This window comes from Vulpes vulpes, chromosome 12, assembly GCF_048418805.1.
Source record: "Vulpes vulpes isolate BD-2025 chromosome 12, VulVul3, whole genome shotgun sequence".
Lineage (NCBI taxonomy): Eukaryota > Metazoa > Chordata > Mammalia > Carnivora > Canidae > Vulpes > Vulpes vulpes.
Genome location: NC_132791.1, coordinates 39,930,268 through 39,948,881, shown reverse-complemented (window position 1 = coordinate 39,948,881; position 18,614 = coordinate 39,930,268). Strand labels below are relative to the sequence as shown.

General features: G+C 36.3%; 1 protein-coding gene across 18 annotated transcripts in view; it reads right to left on the bottom strand.

The window, feature by feature from the left end:
- Positions 1 to 18,614, bottom strand: part of NFIB (nuclear factor I B) — a 438,092-nt gene that overhangs the window by 59,977 nt on the left and 359,501 nt on the right. For all 18 annotated transcript variants that reach the window (XM_072728257.1, XM_072728256.1, XM_072728261.1 and 15 more), the window contains exons 4-6: positions 11,697 to 11,765; positions 5,874 to 5,994; positions 2,681 to 2,799 (exon numbers count right to left, since the gene is read on the bottom strand). In XM_072728257.1, the coding sequence (XP_072584358.1) occupies positions 2,681 to 2,799; positions 5,874 to 5,994; positions 11,697 to 11,765 (309 nt within the window). The remainder of the gene's footprint in view (positions 1 to 2,680; positions 2,800 to 5,873; positions 5,995 to 11,696; positions 11,766 to 18,614) is intronic.

Sequence of the window (18,614 nt, the reverse complement as noted above, 5' to 3'; positions counted from 1 at the left end):
ATGGACAAGAACAACCATGGGGCATTTTATTTTTTTTAAATTTTAAAAAAGCAATTTTCTAAGAACAAAAGGACTGCATCTGGCTTAGCAAATTTATAAAGATAGTACTGTACTGCCCTCATTTTTTTTTTATTGTAGTTCAAGACTTCTTCCCACAATGGCTTATTGTGCATATTACAAAGTCTTCAGGGTCTTCAGAATTAAAGTGACAGAGTTTTTTTAAGCATACTTGAGAACAGATCATTCTTCCTTATGCTTAATAAAATATGCCCTTACAGACTTCTCTAGTAATTCTAGTCATCTTGACAAAAGAAAATCACCAAGACAATACAATGATTTAACAAAGCGAAAGAATGACAGTTTCCCTTCTACTTTTCAAAAATGTTTTATAATATGATTTGAGATTGGCTTTATTCAATAGGCTGGAAGAGGAATCAATTCTTACAAAGTGACACTCTTTATAATAAAGAACACCTACACTTCTGAACAACACACCCATTCCCACACATTCACAATGTTATTATTATTACCATTAGAATCTTTTCCAGAATAATTTTCTGAAGAGGCAAATATGGCTTTGTTTAAAACAAACTGACAATGCCAGTTAAACAAGCAATAAAATATAAAGGGTTGAGAGTTTTGTTTTTATTCTTACTTCTGCAAGTCTGGTGAAAGTTCCTGCCTATTATTTCTTGCCTTCACTAATGAGACTGATGTTCTGCCTATCAATGTTTCATTTGTCCAACAAATATCTTTTGTGCCCCTACTATGCACCCAGGTGCTGGTTACATAACATAGCCAAAAAAGATAAGGTCCCTGGCCTCACAGTACAGACAGATTTAGACAATGAATCTCACAAACAAGTATGTAACTACCTATTAAGAGAACCATGAAGGAACAATGCTAGGTGTCAGGAAAGAAAAATAGAAGACCAAACTTAGATTGAAATTCCTCAATTTAGGCTGGGATTTGAAAGATGCCCCAAATTTGCGAGATGACAAGTCAGAAGAAGAGAATTCTAGAGGGCGTGACTTAGAGGAAGGTCTTGGATTTTGCCTTCCCAAATATTAACAAAGGAGTAAGCTAAGGTGCAAGAAGCAGTAGCAAGGAACATATGAAGGGATTCTGATTTTTTCTCCTAAAAGGAGTGGCAAGTTACTGAGAGATTTAAGTACAGGAGTAATATAATGGTCTGATGTTTTACAGATTTTGTCTACTATCTGAAGAAGACTTGGAAGGGGCAAGGGGAGGTCATCTCAGAGCCAAAACTCTCCAGCTGATTTTCAGATCCTTCTGTAACATGACCCATGACCTCTCTTTACTTCCTTATACGTACAGTGTCCAGCCGCACAGTACAATATGGCCATTCTGAAACTTCTTCTTACACAGCGTTTGGCCATGGTTTTTCTCTCTGGCAAATCTGCTCCCTTCTTTACCAGTTAAAAATCTCAACATGCTAAAGGAGACCCACCTGACTCAAAGTCCAATTCCTCCATGAAGATTTTTCACTATATTTTTTTTCCAGTGGAATAGTTTTTTTTAAGTAGGCACCACATGTAGCATGGAGCCCAACACAGGGCTTCAACTTACAACCCTGAGATCAAGACCTGAGCTGAGATCAAGAGTCAGCTGCTTAACCGACTGAACAACCCAGGTGCCCCCTTCACTATTCTTTAAATCCTATGGCACTCTGCATAAAACTATGGAGCCGCAAATAAGTCCTGAATAAGGAAATGATTTGGCTTTAACTTCTACACTTCAGAGTTATTTGCCTCTTGAGATAATCTAGTATACAGCTCCCCAGCCTCAGATACATAAACTCAAATCACAGGCTAAAAACCATTGATAAAGAGATTTTTCTTTTACATTTTAGTTAAATGTAAAATTTGATTTAAAGATAATTTTCAATTATTTTATATGCTGCTGATATACATCACATATGCACACATACATACCAATTAGACATTGCAGTTAGTTCATTTTTTTTTTTTTTAGTTTCCATGCTTAACAGTCTTCTGCCAATTGTGGCAAAAAGGCATGAGGATATATGGTGAAATAGATTTAACCCAATAAACTTTAAAAAAGAAAAAGGGCTAAGTCTGAATTTAGAGAGCCAAATAATACCTAAGAAGTCATATTTTCCCCCAAAGCTGCCCCACAACTGGGTTATAGTCTCCTCCAGAAGGAACAACTAGATTGACTCAGACACAAAGTTTCTTACATTACAGTTATATTTACTGTTTATGCTGTACCTAATTCCAAAAGGAATTATGACTTCCTTTAAATGGGTACGTTCAGTAACAGGCACCTGAAACCTTCTGGAAGTGTGGCTCCTCCCTGAAATAGCCGATACAGAGTAGCAAATGATCCAACTGGATCAGAACTTGGGGTTTTGCTCAATCCAACCAACAAATGCAGACAAATCAAAACCAGTCACACATATAATTGGGGATTCTAAAAGATCATTCATTCTGTCTGAGGGAAAAGTCCAACATGGAAAATAGGGGATTTTCACAACTTTGGTGACATGTAACTAGTACATTATCTTAAAAATAATTTTACTGTGATCATTTTATGAAGATGATATAATCCATATTGACTCAATTATGAAATTCTGGCTAAATGAAACCTAATAAACTGATATCCTACTTGTCCCCAGAGAAATCACCTTATGGCTTACCTTGATCTCTTTCATGCCATGTTCGACTGCCAGCAGCTGGTGAATTCGGAGATGGGTAGAAGTCCCCTGTAGGACTTGGTTCCATATTTTCATCTATGGATATAGTTTTGGGTCTTTTGCTGTTAAAATATGACAACAGTTACGTTAATGGGATGTCTAAGTAGGCTGTAGCAGATGAAAGTGTATCATTTGAAAAGATTCTTAGTATGAAAATTTCCATAACACAGGTAGTAGCATCTTAGAATCATTTCTGAAATAATGGAGATTATTCAAGACTTCAATTGGAGTAGCAAACACTTCTCATTGTATAATATTGCTTATTTCACCATATCATACCTGTACCTCCCTAACAGATATGGTGTTTATTATATTTACCTTTTACTTTAAAATTATTTAGACTGTACCTGACTCTTATCATTATTATCAATGCTAATAATATTCATTAGCATTGTGTTTGCCATAACAATGTAATTCTTTCACATTAATTCAAAGATAAGGCAGTAGAACGTGAGCTTTGGAGTAGAACCAGTCTAGTATCAAATCTTGACTAGGCCACTCACTACTTCTTAATAGTAAGCTACTTAACCTTTCTAAACTCAGTTTAATCATTTGTAAAATGGAAATAATAAAACCAGTTCAAAGAGGAGTGTTTGAGAGGATTAAATGTAAAGCTCTTAGTTAATGGCTGGCAAATTAGAAGATACTTATTAAATAGTAATTATAGGTAATAACCATATAATTAATAATATAAAAATTTTGTAGTACTTTATTGATTATAAATTATTTCATATATTCCTCTTTATATTTTTTCAAAAAAATTAGGTTAGTGATCTTTTATTTTCAAGATCAACCATAAAAAATGGGTCATTGCCAAATTCAAGCCAAACAGTATACTTCTAAAATGACACATTTTAGGGACTCCGTGGTGGCTCATTTGGTTAAGGTCCATCCAACTCTTGATTTTGGCTCAGGTGATGATCTTAGGGTCGTGGGATTGAGCCCTGCATTTGGCTCTATGCTGGGTGTGGAGCCTACTTAAGATTCTCTCTCTCCCTCCCCAACCCTCAGCATGGCCGACTCTCAAAAATAAATAAATAAAAATTAACAGCTGTGTCATGGCACAGGCCATCTTGCATGATATTCTGCTATCATATATTTCCACTAATATTAAACAGTCAAGTCTGACTATGAAAATGGATTTTTTCTTTTAAAAAATCTTATAGAAAAAAAAATCTTATGTATATCTCTACAGGTAAAAACCAAAAAAGATACTCTCTGAATTAATTTTATGCAGTGATAATAAACATAATGTCACAGGATTTCAGAGCTGGAACTGACTTCATAAGTCCGATATATATATAAATCAGTTCTCCCTTTTTTTTTACAACTGGGGAGACAAATTTGGAAAAATTCAGTGAATTTCCTAGGGCATGCTAGTGGAAGCAGTCTGCCACAAAGTAAGGACTTGGACTTCCAAAACTGTGCTCTTTTTACTGCACTGTTTCCAAATCCTAGAAGCATGTGTACATATTCACAGATGTACCTGTGATTAATATTTGACTCACAACTCCCAGAGTATTAACATGATACAGATGATAGCAATTTTAGACCATGTAAAACCACAGTGGGAGTAAATAATAGTTCTTTAATTTATTCCTATGGTATCCAAAGTTAGAATATACAGTTTTTAAAACTCTCCTTTAATCTAATTCTCTCACAGCTGTGAATCAGTAGTAAATATGTACAAAAGACTTAAAGTGAGAGAGAAAACTCTTTCATAAGGAAATAATAGAGAAATGTTTTTGAAATCTTTCTCATTCTGAATGGCATAGTATCTGAAACCAAATGACCATGAAGAAAGATCTGTGTTGACAACATACTGACCCACTGGACCAAATAAAAACGTACTGTTCACATCTCAAATTGAGAAAAACGAAAGTATTTTTAAGACCCAAATATGTCACAGACAATCTGAGTGACAATAAACCAAATTCCTTGCTATGTAACCTAACTATATGAAAATGCAGTTTGACCATAAATGATATAAAATTAAACTTAGTTAATATAAAAATGTGCATAGCCCCATAATTCAAATGCAATTTACTTTCATTATTGATAACAGCATAGGAAAATGATTACCCAGATATTCTTTTAGTCGTAAAAAATGGACATTATACAGCAAAATGTTTTGCTCTGGAATTCATGTACGCTCTTACATTTGATCATGGGTATATGTAATGTTCTGAAAATGAGATGGATGTTCATTTATATAGAAGATCCAACTCAAAAAAAAACAATAAAGCTATAATATTTAGTCATCTTGCTTCTCAGTAACTCAGTCCTTTTCTAGCATTCTAGAGCAGTGGAACGCATTATCACTAAATCCTATGCATAACAACTTTCCAATCTATTTATCCCTCATTTAAATAGGAGACCTCTTTTTAAACTTCTGTGGGCCTCAAAGTTACAATCAGAAGGTCAAGAGAAAAAAGTGAGAATGTCAACAGAGAGCTAAAAAGTAAAGTAACCTCACTGTAGCTCTTCCCGACAAAGGCTGGTCAAACCAAATCTCAGAGCAGGTAATATTTTCATTGGTAACTGATAATCAACTAAATTATTTTTTAAAATACCAATTCTCTGAAGACATTAGCCAAGTGTGGCCTAGAATAAGGCTTTTACTTCTAAGGTTAAGCAGATGACACATTTTATTTTTCATGGTTTCATTATACCCAGATTGGATGTGATATTAGAGAAAAGTTACCAGGATGGATCAGTCATAGATCAGGGCTTCATAAGTCGTGCCCTGGGCCAAAGGCAGGCGCCCTGGGCCAAAGGCAGGCGCTCTGCCATGATAACATCATTTTTAAAGTCCCCAAAAGATTTAGTAAACTTGAAGAATTATAATATTTTATAGGAGCAAATAAAATAAGTCATATATTTTACATGAAGGGAATATAGTTCCCTTGTCCCACCCAAAAGATTTTTTTTTTACTGCTTTGAACAATTACACTTAATTTTCAAATATCAAAACAAATGTAACCAGGTAAGATTAAAAATTGATGTAGAATCAGCAAAAAGTCTTCATTCTTGGCTTTGTTTCCCCGATCTCTTTAACTACCTACCTATCTGCCTGTCTACCTATCTACTTATCTGCCTATAGACTGAGAACAAGTACAGCTCCTCTTTCAGTTACCTGCTTGGTGGAGAAGACAGTGACCTCTGAAGATTGACCCCCGAGTTCATGTCATGATAGTATGGTTGGCTCGGGATTTCTCCAATTGGGAAGTTGACTCCAGTTCCCTGGGTTATGGGTGCTGGGGAATAAAACAGAAAGAAATATCAGGAATGATTTTTACACTTATCTCTATTTGAATGTAATAAGCTAATACTTTCCATGCCTCCCAACAAATTCTCTTTACTCTGAGACTCTAATATCAACAGTCCACCAGGGTACGACTTGAAGAGCTTCCTCACAACACCAGTGTTCGAGTCTAGAAACTTGAGGCACTCAGACTATAATCACGGTGGCCACTTCCCCTATTCCTACTCTCCAACCTTCTTCACTCCCTCCTTTGTATTATTTGTCACTACATCTGTCACCACACTAGTCTATAGATGTGTCAGAGGAAACATGTTTCCTATTGCTTAGCACCAAGGTGCTTTGTATTTAGATGGTTCTCAAAAACCATATCACTGTTAAATAATCAGATTACAATATTAACATTAATGTTAGACTGCACTAGAAATCATATGAATAATTATTTGATCTAATGAATTCTCATGGTAGGGCAGGTACACAAGTAAAACTGGCAAATGTGAAATAAGAGCCAAGGTTTTTTCCCAAAAATACATACTCGTGTTTATATATGAATAGTTAAGTGTGGCTTTATTCAATAGTTAGGTCTGTTTTTTTTTTAAATTTATTTATTTATTTTTATTTATTTATGATAGTCACACACACACACACACAGAGAGAGAGAGAGAGACAGGCAGAGGGAGAAGCAGGCCCCATGCACCGGAGCCCGATGTGGGATTCGATCCCGGGTCTCCAGGATCGCGCCCTGGGCCAAAGGCAGGCGCTAAACCGCTGCGCCACCCAGGGATCCCGGTCTGTTTTTTTTTTTTTTTTTTTTTAAGTCTGTATGCCCAACTTTGTAAAAATCATTTATACGTACTCACAAAAAATTAAAAATAAATTATTAAAAATAAATAAAAATAAATATACTTTAAAGCATTATTTTGTAAATCAAGAAACCTTTTTGGGTTTGCTGATATATTTTGAACTGAGATTTCTGTATATAAGTACTGGTTTTGTATAATGGGTTACATTTGTTCAAATTTTAAAAATTCATTTCTAGACATCTTGAATAGATCTGTGAGACAGCATGCTGTATTAGAATGGTAGAGTCTTGGAAAGTAGCCATTTAGTTTGAACCCCCTCTGCCACTTCTGAGTTCTGTGCCTTAGCTTCCCAAACTATAAAATGAGAATACTAGTCACCTACCACCTATGATTATTTTAAGGATGAAATGAGGTAAGGAGTGATAAAAGCCCAGCATCATGCCAAGCACATAACAGGTATTCAACAAACGGTGAATTTCCTTCTTTCCTTGAGTTCTTCCCCGTATCTCTTCCCTGGCAGCCTAGAGTGGTTAGCATAGAGTGAACAGTTCAAAACAAGCTCATATCACATGAAGAGTTATAAATGAACCTATTTGTTGGAAGTCTGTTCATTCAACAAGTTGTTGTTCCTGTCCATTACTGGCAGGTGCTGCAAGGGATACAAAATAGTCTAAGATAGTTCCTGTCCTTAACAAAACAGATTGGGCAGCAAGCTAGGTAAATAAACCACTAGTGACAAAAGAGAAGTACCAGCATAATGCAGATTAAAATGAAACTGCCCAAATGAATGACATCACCAATAAATACTATGGAATTTTATGGAAGAAGAATCCAATGCAGGCTTGAATAATCCAAGAACTCAGTGGAGAAGCCATACTGTGCACTAGAGAATGAGAAGGGTCTCAAGGGGAGGTCATTCTCAACAGAGGTTAGTACAAGAGCAGTCATAGGCTGAGATAGTATGCAAGGTGACACCAGGCAGGTTGGTGTCAAAGACAGTGCTGAAGAATTCTTCCCCCCCCCCACCCCTTTTTTTTTTTGGTCAGGCCTTCAAAAGCTCTAATAAGAGAAAGTGTGTCCTGGGGTTGTGGCAACAAAACTCTACAGCCCTTGTGATTCACTCTAAGAACATATAGTTACTTATTCTTCCTCTCTCCCAACTGCTTCAAATTGAATACATGATTCTGAAAAGACTGCAGATTTTCAGGGAGTTTTTCTTACCCAGAATTTTAATGTGTTCACTACATGTGTTTGCCGTCAGCTAAATTGTATTTCAATATCAGGGTGGCCAAGATTTACTTAAAAATATTTTTAAGAAAGTATGATTAAGAAGCACATGTGTCACTGCAGATAAGTAATCAAAGAACATATGATGAATATCCTTCTTCTCCTATTAAAAATTAAATCAATATATACAAGGTTAGTCTCAGCTCCAAACTTCTGGAGTTTATGCCTGCTGCTAAACTATTCTTTTTATATAATGCACTTTAACTTCATGTGACACAGAAAATACTTGTATTCGATGTCACTATCCCAAATGGCTTGAATTCTTTGGGCAGCTAAACTGTAACTGTTTATTATGGCTTAAGGTACACGGGAGGTTAAAAAAAAAGCAAGGTAAGAAATCCCACAGTAACCACATACTTTAAAGTTTATTATTAGAACCATGTTCTATGTGACATTGGAAAGCAGGGTATGTGGAAAGCAGGGAGGCATTTGAGGGACTCCCTGAAAGTCAGTAATCCATCCAGTCTCCTACAACAGTAATGGATACAAGTCAAAGAACTGAATTACTAACAGGAAACTTACAAGTTATAGCTTACATAAAGTATTTGCAATTTACTAAGCCATGCAACATTTAAGCAAAGATCTGCAGTTTGTATTTCATACATATGGCTTAATAGTCAACACAGATTGCTTTGCCATAAACATACTAGATGAAATTTATAGTAAAATAATAATTTAAAAAATCTTTGGAAATTTTGTTTTTCTAAATTTTGTTGCAGAAGGATTGTTACCGACTAGCAAGACAGTAATAAAAATAATTTATCCACAGGTTTATACAGGAGCATTGCAAAAATTTAGTGTGCATTCTGACATTAAATGGGAGAATACATGAAGAAGAGTAGATTAATAATAAACATGGTCAAATATGAAAGCAGCACTCACCAAATGTATTTAATAACAAAGAGAGTTTGTGAGCCTGGCAAGTCCCAGGCTGATGCTCCTGCTTAAAAGTCTCCGGAAGAACTTACATCAAATCCAAAGATCAGCGTTATCACCTCTCCCAGAGAGCTGCAAGAATTCTGAAGGTTGCAAATCATGTTTAAGAGGCTGCCAATATCCTCTTAGAAATGAAGCTCCAAAGAACTTCAGATTCCAAGGGTTAGAGGCCAATTCTTAATCTCTCTCATTGTTCTTGTCACTCCAAAAGCAGATCCTAAATCAACTTTTAAGATGGAGATAATATCATTCAACAGAAAGATCACTATCCTAAAACTGAGGAGCTTCATTAGCTAAAGTCAACAGACACATTAGTGGGTCATACTAGTCAAACCCGGGAGGCTAGAAACCATTAACATACTGTAAACCCTCAAGAAGTCAGAATTTGTGATATACAGCATCGGGATTGTGCTGAAGTTTCTGCTTACTTAGCAAACCCATATTTCATAAACAACCAAGTTCATCTGTATAAATAAGATTACGATGTGGATATATTAAAACACTTAGGAGAATAACTTCTCAAGCATTTCAGCGACACCTATTTACATACAGAGTAGAAAATAAATGTTTGCTGAATAAATTAATGAATGAATATAGATAATCAATATCCTAATTATAGATCAGTAATGTGTGTTGTAACAGGTAACTTAAAAACCTCTAAGAGATGACAGTGTAAGCTTAAAAAAAAATCAGTATATTAAATTTACCTCACTTTTGAACTGTTCTAAAAAGGCATTTAAGCCTTTATGTTTATATTCAGATTTTTCAAAATATCACTCTGGGCTTTTATTTATTTATTTTTAAAGATTTTATTTATTTATTCATGAGAGACAGAGAGATAGAGATAGAGAGAGGCAGAGATGCAGAGGGAGAAGCAGGCTCCATGCAGGGAGCCTGACGTGGGACTCGATCCGGGGTCTCCAGGATCACACCCTGGGCTGAAGGCAGGCACTAAACTGCTGAGCCACCAGGACTGCCCCACTCTGGGCTCTTAAATGTTCTATGTAGGTACCCTTCTATAGTGCCTAACACGATGTTACCTATAATGAGGAATGGATAATACTTTCTAATAGATGACTTCAGTCCTTCTCATAAGAAGAAGGAAATATATCACGAAACTTAGGAAAAGACAACTTTAAACAAATAATGTTAATAATGTCTCATAACTATAGCAGAACAGTATAGGGAAAACACCCCTGACACACACACACAACCACCCCCACTTTCAAATTCTCCCTTCCTTACATGATGCCAGAAAGTGGTAATGAGGGATCGGGCACGTTCCTTTCCAAATTAAAAATAAACACAGAAAACTTTCAAATGTCAGAGGCCTTCCATATCACACCATTGATCGGGAAAAACAAGTAAGACATTGCCTTGGTCAGTGGAGTAAACCATCAGAATCCTTCTGTTCCACAAACATGAACCCTGGAGTTGCTGGGATATAGGATATTATATTAGGTTTTGGTTACCTGTGCTGCCCTAAGTAAACAGATCCATGACAGAAGACTTTGGGGCATACATTTATCTACTGCAGAATATGTCAAAGGATTAAGTTACTAAAGGTCTTAAATGTTCATGTATACAACTCCCTGAGATACATGCTATTTGCACTGGCCACCCTAGAAAGAGGAACTATTTAAGAAAACTATAGTTCGAAAGACACAGCCACCAGCTAGGATGGGGGATTATTTCGCTGACCACAACTCTAACACACTATCTAAACTTATCCCTAGTAACTTGCTTTATTCTTTTGGGATCATCATAATTCTTGTTCAAGATCTCTGAACTTGACCCAGATGAAAAACACAACATAAACGAGGACAGAGTACCACTACATCATCTTAGTAACGTCATTCCAAATGGTGATGCTCTCTAACAAAATATCGGGTAAAAATACAGCCTTCAAGGTTACAGAAATAAGCTAAATCAAAGAGAACAAGAAAAAATGAGTCACCTCCTTTAACATCATCAATGCCTCGAAAGCTACATCTCAGGTATATTTGTATACACTAGTAACACATAAAAGACTTGAGTTAGTAAACTACTCCCTTGCTTATAGGTAGCTGGCCAGGTGAACTTAACCTGAGAAAAATCTCATCCGGCCTGTCAAGAATGGTGTCTCAGGTGAGGTGGCCAGTTAAAAACAATTGGACATTGTTTTGGCTCACAATAGCTTGCTATCTATATCCAAACTACAATCTGCAAAGTTAATTTCTGCATCCCTCTACACTCTGCATGTTAGTGTGTATATCCTGTACATCTCCAAGCCCCCACCAAAACGTTAGTAAAATGAAAAAGCACTTATCTACAGGAAACTTATGTGGGTTATCATAACAACATGGAGTACATTTAATTAATCACACTTCCTTTGATATAAATGACCATCTATGGTCACAGAGAGAACAGCGAATTAAATGAATACCAATAACACAGCAATCAGAACAACCCCCAAATTATTTTTGTACTACAAAAGTTTGATGATCTAAATGCAAGCATTTAAGGAAATCCAACAAAATATACTCACTTATGATTTCATCAAAAAGATGGAGATTTTAAAACTCAAATTTTCCTAGTAAGTCGTTATTCTTAATACTGTATTGAGGGTTCAAAATATAAAATATGTTAAATCATACTGTATGATTAAATAATAACAAAACGATTTACTTACTTCTGGATACCCTCACGAGTTCAGATACATTGAAGACTCCAGATTTTACAAAACTATCCTCCAGGTAACCTGAAAATAAATATCCAGAGGAAAAAGATCAGCACAAGCAGGAAGCAAATAAATGATTAAACGCTAGGATTTGTTCAAGTGTTTTTAAACCAAAGGTTAGAACAAAAACCAAGTCTGCTTATAACAAACACAAGTAAAAGCAAAACTCTTCGAATGCAAGCCGGGGTCTGTTTAAACAAAAGTAAGAAGTTTAAGTGCCAAATCATTTCCTAGGAAAATTTCTTCTCCGTTTTCTAAATGTACAGGGAAACTGGTATGGTTTTATTTGCCACAGCCCATGCACAGAGAATTAAGATTCAGGGGTTCTTACTGAATGCACTCAGCTCTGTAGCACCTGGTAGACTAAAGTCTACTCATTTAAAAAAAAAAAAAGAAAGAAAGAAAAAGGAAAACCACAACCACAATTAGAACCTTGTTGGAATTACTTCAAAGATCTCTTGAAACCACTGTTCTCTCACAAATCCTTCCCTGATTAAAGAAAAGCGAGCTGCTGTTACCAGCACTCCCCTCCCCCCTTGTTCCAGGGTCATGAATCACACAAAAGCAGAACTTGTACCTACAGCAAATACTTTGCATAGACCTATTTCCATTCACCTTTAATATACTTCGCCTGATTTCACTGCCTGCTTATTCTTGCTACTACTACTTCTTGGACTCCCTTCATTTCAAGAACTGCATACTTTTTCTAGTAACTGGTGATAAATCCAGGTCTCCAGGAATTCCACATGACCCTTGTGTGACATCCAAGTACAGGGTCCCCAGTGACTGTGGCCCACCGTGGGTTTTGGAGCCTGAGTAAGTTCAGTGCTGTTTGGCATCTGGTCAAGCTGTGTCCAGGATCAGAGATGAGGACTCCCACAAACACTAGTCACGTCCCCAGCTTCTCACTGATACGAAGGAGGTATACAGAGGGACACAATATCAGGAGGGGTATGGTTACTCTCTGCTTCCCAGGAAGAGAGTAAGAAAAGCCTGAGAACCCCCAGAATTCATGTTTCCAGGAAAACAAGCTCTAGAATCAGAGAACTGGCAACTGGAGCAGATTTTACATTAAGTTTTAGGGTTGACCAAGGGATTTGATTTGGGGCAAGAATATGAGTCACAGGTGGCTTAGCAACTGAGAGCTCTTAAGTCAAGGAGCTGGCATTTGACTTCCAATCACTTGATCAGTGTGAATCCTGGTCATGTTATTAGACTCTTGGGTGTCTCAGATTCCTCATTTAAAAACCAGAGATAATAAAATTATTATGAATGATAAGTGAGATAAAAATATGAAATCCACAGTGGGCACTGATTAAATGTCCCCAATAAGTTAGGACTGGCCAGTTGGGTCAAAAATCACCCACACACTGAAAGGCACACACTGGATTCCAGACACTCTCAAATTACTCGTAAATCTTTATTTAGAAATTTTACCAGAACAAAAGCTACTACAACACTTTTTGACGTAGCATGAAAAGATAGAACATCATTCAATAAGCTTATATGCTTCACTGTTGTGAACCGATGGGCATTGCGTGTCTGAACACTGTATTGTACCCACTGTTCACCTTCGTTAGAAGCAGAACAAAAGAAAGAGTATGAAGGAATTATCAGATCTCAGCTGGTGATAAAATTTAGATATTATGTTACATATTACTTCAAAAAAATATACATTTTAAAGAGGATAATGACAAAATGTCCCCATGTGATACACCTGTATTTGTTTTAAGAAACTCCTACTTCTAAAGCAACTTAACTTTTCACCACGTTGAATTCATCTCAGTGATTACTGAGAAACTTTTAGGTAGCCTACACTGTACAAGCTGCTTAAAGCCAAGAAGACAAAAAAAGACAAAGACTCCCTTTGTGTGGCTGGGGGGGGGGGGGAAGAGATACTTTCAATTTTCTGAACCATGGTAGGTTATCATCATATAAATCAACAACAAAAGCAATACACATCTTTGTTAAGTATAACAAATTATACTTCATTCCAGATACAGTAAATGTAAAATTTTATATTTGGCAAATACATGAAATACAAAGACCTTATTTATCTTGATGGCAGCTCATATATTTAACCAATCAGACAAGACTATTTGTCCTCACCAAATGTGCCCTGTTAATGCTCGCCCTCCCATCTTTCTCATGCGGTTCCCTCCCTCTCATCAGATGGCTCTCTGTGTGCCCTGTTCTCATCCTGTAATGTCCAACTCGGCCATCATCCACTCATTAACCTGTTCCTCCACCCTCTTCTCCCAATCCCTGTGCCAGCCAGAATAATCTCTTTCTTCTGAATTTAGAGCAGCTACTTTGTACTTAGTTTATATCACTTTACACATTTCAAGTGTCCAAGGTATCTGTTTTCAAGTTTTGTGTTTCTTATTGGATTATCAGCTCCTTTATTTGGGAGAGGGACTGTGTTTTGTTAATCTCTGAATCTCCCTTAACTAACTCAGCGCCTGTATATACAGTAGCTACTAAATAAATGCTTACTGAACAAAATTTTATAAATTTTAACCTTTTGGAACAGGGTCATAAATAAGCATTTTAGTAATTACATTACAATGTAGGTATAGATGGCTTAAGGTTTAAGGATAACTATACTGACTCTTGTTATTCCCTAGAACTCATCCACTGAGGGGTTTATTTAGGCTTTTGGGTAGAATGGGAAAGAATGATGATTAGAGTCAAATTATATCTGACTTTGTTTCGTACTAGTGTAAAACTTTAGGCAGTTAGCACTAAGTAACTACCAAGAAACTAGAAGTGTTTAAAGAGTCAGAGTTCAAAAATATTTGTAAAATAAATTGATGAATGAGTGACTAGTGAACATTTCAATATATTTGGATAAATTGAATCATGGGTCATACATAATAACATTTCAATATGTAGATACCATCTGAAGTTCATTTCCTTATCATGCCAGTAAGTAGTTGGGGCTCCATACGCAAGAAGACAGAATTGTGTGTGGATCTCAGGGCCCAAATCACATGGAAGGGAGGAGCCCTACCCCACCCCCCCACCCCCCGCCCCAGGCTAATTCTACTAGCAGGAAGACAGGCAGTCACACAAAGGCAAAGGGAAGGCAATTCAGTATGTAGCAGGGTGTTTCTCCAATTCAAGTTTGAGGAATATGAATCTACAAGGAAACCTGAGAGAGTTATTTTGCTGAAACTATGAAAGGGACTGGAACTATGTTAGAACTGCTTTGGCACCCCTAGACAAAATGCAACCCCCGTAGGTCCAACTGGGTTCCAGTCCTTCATGGAGCATAGTGAGACTTCACTGAAAGGAGGGCTCCCTAGAATGAGCAGTAAAGCCTACCCACATGCCCTTATAGGAGTAGGGCCTGGGGCGGAATCAGGCGACTGGGTAGCTGGCAGAAGCACCTGAGGCAGCCGGCTGCCTCCTCCATTCATCTCTGCACACAGTGCAGCCTTACAATGAACAGGCAATATCCAAGATGAGAAGGGCAAAGAAAAGAAATAGGGGATGACAGAGCACTTGGACAGCTAGCAGCATACAAGAACGTCCGTAAGAAACCGTGCATAAGGACTGTGACAAAGTAACCAGGGAGAATCATGCAGTGTCAGGAGCCCTGCAATAGTGCAGAAGATGAGACTCAGCAAAATGCAGGTTATTACTATTAACACAACCCCATCTGTAACCTCCAGGCTGCTGGGGCCTTCCAGAAACATGGTTTTCATGTGTTATGTAGACCACTGTGAATCTAAATAGCTGATACAAAGGCCAACGATTTTAAAGCAATTTGGAGACATTCATATAGTAAATTCCCTTCGTCTACCAAAGGAAATATGAGCATCTCTGAGGCAGAGCAGCTGCTTAATGGTTACAGAGCAATATTACACAACAGCTTAAGCCAAGAAGCAAAGAACAACTCGGCATTTATGGGATGCTGTATTTACACTACATGTAATGCTTTTTAAAAAATAAAATTGAGTAGGAAATAAAGACCTCTGCAAACTGAAAATTCTCAAAGGCAATATCAAATTATATTATTTTACTTCTTTTTTATTTTTCTCTAACAAAAGCAACAATAAATCACTACTCAGAAGTTAATATAGTGTTTAACCTCCTTTACAAACAATAACAAAGGGACACAATGGCATATCTAACTGTTAATATCTCAAATTATAATCAGCTCCATTTGAATGTTAAACAACATTTACATAGAAAATCCAAAGGAAAACTGATAACGCTCATTTTTATAGTCTACTGTGTTCTATTCTTGAAATTAAAAAAGAAAAAAACCACAGAAAGCAGTTATTAAATTCATGAAAGCTGTCTTCAAGTATTAGAAGGACTGTTAATGTAGATGTTGGATAAGACTTTTGCATAGTTCCAGGAACTGTTTTTTGGCTCAATAACCAGATTTGTCATCCAATGAGAAAAATCCTAGAAGGGAATGGGAAACTTTGCAGAGGTAGTAACAGCCAACACATGCCAAACTACTGCTCTAAGATCTTCAAAAGCACTAATTCACATAATGCTCCTAATTATCATACCAGTTGTCAGCTAAGAGTTCCCATTTTACAGATGGGGAAACATGTCTACAGGGGTAGGAGGTTTCCCAGAGGCAGTAAAGAACCTCCACCCCATTAGATTTAAGAATTCTCACTTTGGGTAGAAAACGGAATGAGTGCCTCCAAAGCCCACTACAATGCTCAGGTTCCACTTTTTTTTTTTTTTTTTTACGATTTATTTTTTTGAGACAGAGACAGAGAGAGAGCACTACAGAGGGAAGGTGGAAAGTGCAAGGGGAGAGGGGCAGAGGGAAAGAAAGAGGCAGACTCCCTGCTAATCAGGAAGCCCTAAAAGGGTTCTATCCCAGGACCCTGGGTTCATGACCTAAGCCAAAGGCAGGCGCTTAGATGGACTGAGCCACCGAGCTACCCCACAGGTTCCACATTTTCCTGTTAGTTTCTTGCATTGCTTGCTCATTGGAGAAAGCACAGGACCCCTAAGTATCTCACAGGCATTTTCCAGCCTTAGGATTCCAATTGTTCATTTCCTTCCGCAGAGTGTCAAAGATGCTTAAATCCTTTTGTTTATGGATGCCAAGGGGGAGAAGATAAGATTATTTTACACTAGCTCTTTGCCAATCTTCATATAACTTCAGATACCACAACTAACCTACTAGGGATTTTCTGGTAGAGGTGTTGTAAGGCATGGCTTTATCTGTAGTTTCTCAAATGATGTGCAACTGTTCACGGTTGAGAATGAAGTTGGTGATTATGAAACAGACTAATCATTGCAAAGACAATAATTCTCTGCACAGAGACTGACCCTGAACCTATAGCTAAGGTTCACATTCCAGTATTAATTTAGAATTAAGTTTATCCTTTACATGAAATCTCCCTGTTGGTGATTTAAGTGATTCAGCAGAAGGAAAGCAATTTTCTGACTTTAAAGTTTTAAAACACTCTGATAGTACAATATTAATACATTATTTGTTTTTTAGCATTTCCTTCCAGTCCATTAGACTGTTTCCTACATATATATAATATATAAAATATGTATTTTTAAAAACGGAAATCAAGTTTAAGTGAAATTATATCTTGCTTTTTTTTTCTAATTAACTTTGTATTTTCCCTTTAAACAGTTTTTCAAAAGCATGATTTTAATGCCTGTATAATATTACACTGCACGGCTGTACTTTATTTGGCCATTCTCCTTTTTTTTGGCATTTTAGGTTATTTCCCATTTTTTAAAATATTATAAACAAAACTGCCATTAACATCCTCGTACACAAATCTTTGTCAGCGATTCTCATGATTTCCTTAGGCTGGAGTTCCCAGAAGTGGAATTACTAGGTCAAAGGACAGAAACTCTTCTAAAGCTCTTAGCTAAAAACTGTCAGGCTGCTTTCCATAAAGATTTTTGCCAATTTCTTTTCCCTCGGGCAGAATGAGTGTGTCCATGTCACCACCCTGTTGCCACAATTACATATCAGTCATATTAATAGGTACTTGTTTTAATTATAGCAAAGTTGATAGAGAAAAGATATTACATTAATGTCATAATTTTCATTTAATTATAATAAAGTTGGATTTTTTCAGATACTTATGCATTATTTCTTTGAACATTTAAAACTATGTAAAATAGGAATTGTGCTAGTAGGAATATTCTATTCCTAATATTAATGAGAGTCCTTCTAGAGTTTCACAGTTGATGATAATGTTGGTATTAATTAATAATTGATTTATTTTTATCATTTTATATGTTCACTTATTCCAAGTTTTCTCAGATTTTTAAAAGTGTTCTGATTATAATGGTTAAAAATGCTTTTCTGGCATTAGCAGAGATTCTCCTTTTTAAATTTCCTTACAGCATTTATTGTTGTTATATATTCCTGAATTCTTAGATTAAATTCTTTGCTTATCCACATAAGGTAGCTCTTTTAATTTACTGCTAAATTGGTTTGCTAACAGTGTCTTCTGAGTTCTCTCTATGTAGCTGGTATGCTCTTCTGGAGATTTTTGTTTCATTTCTGAAGTTTTCATTCTAGGGTTACATACATGCTTCATAAAATGGTTTGGATGACAGCCATTTTTATAAAAAAACTTATAAAAAGTTGATGAAAGTTTGGAAAAACTCATTGGTAAAATTATCTTCTCGTAATGTTTCAGAGAAGATTCTTAGAAAACTGTGAGTCTTTCATGAATTTGCTCCATTGTTTTCTGGTCTTGAGGCAATTTTATTACATATTATCCAAGAAAATAATCAATTATTTCATATTCTTAAATTTATTAGCACAGATAGTTTATTGTTTACTAAGTGGACTGTATTTATTTTTACAGTATAGTAAATTAAGTTGAATTAAGATTAAATTACATTTTACTGTAA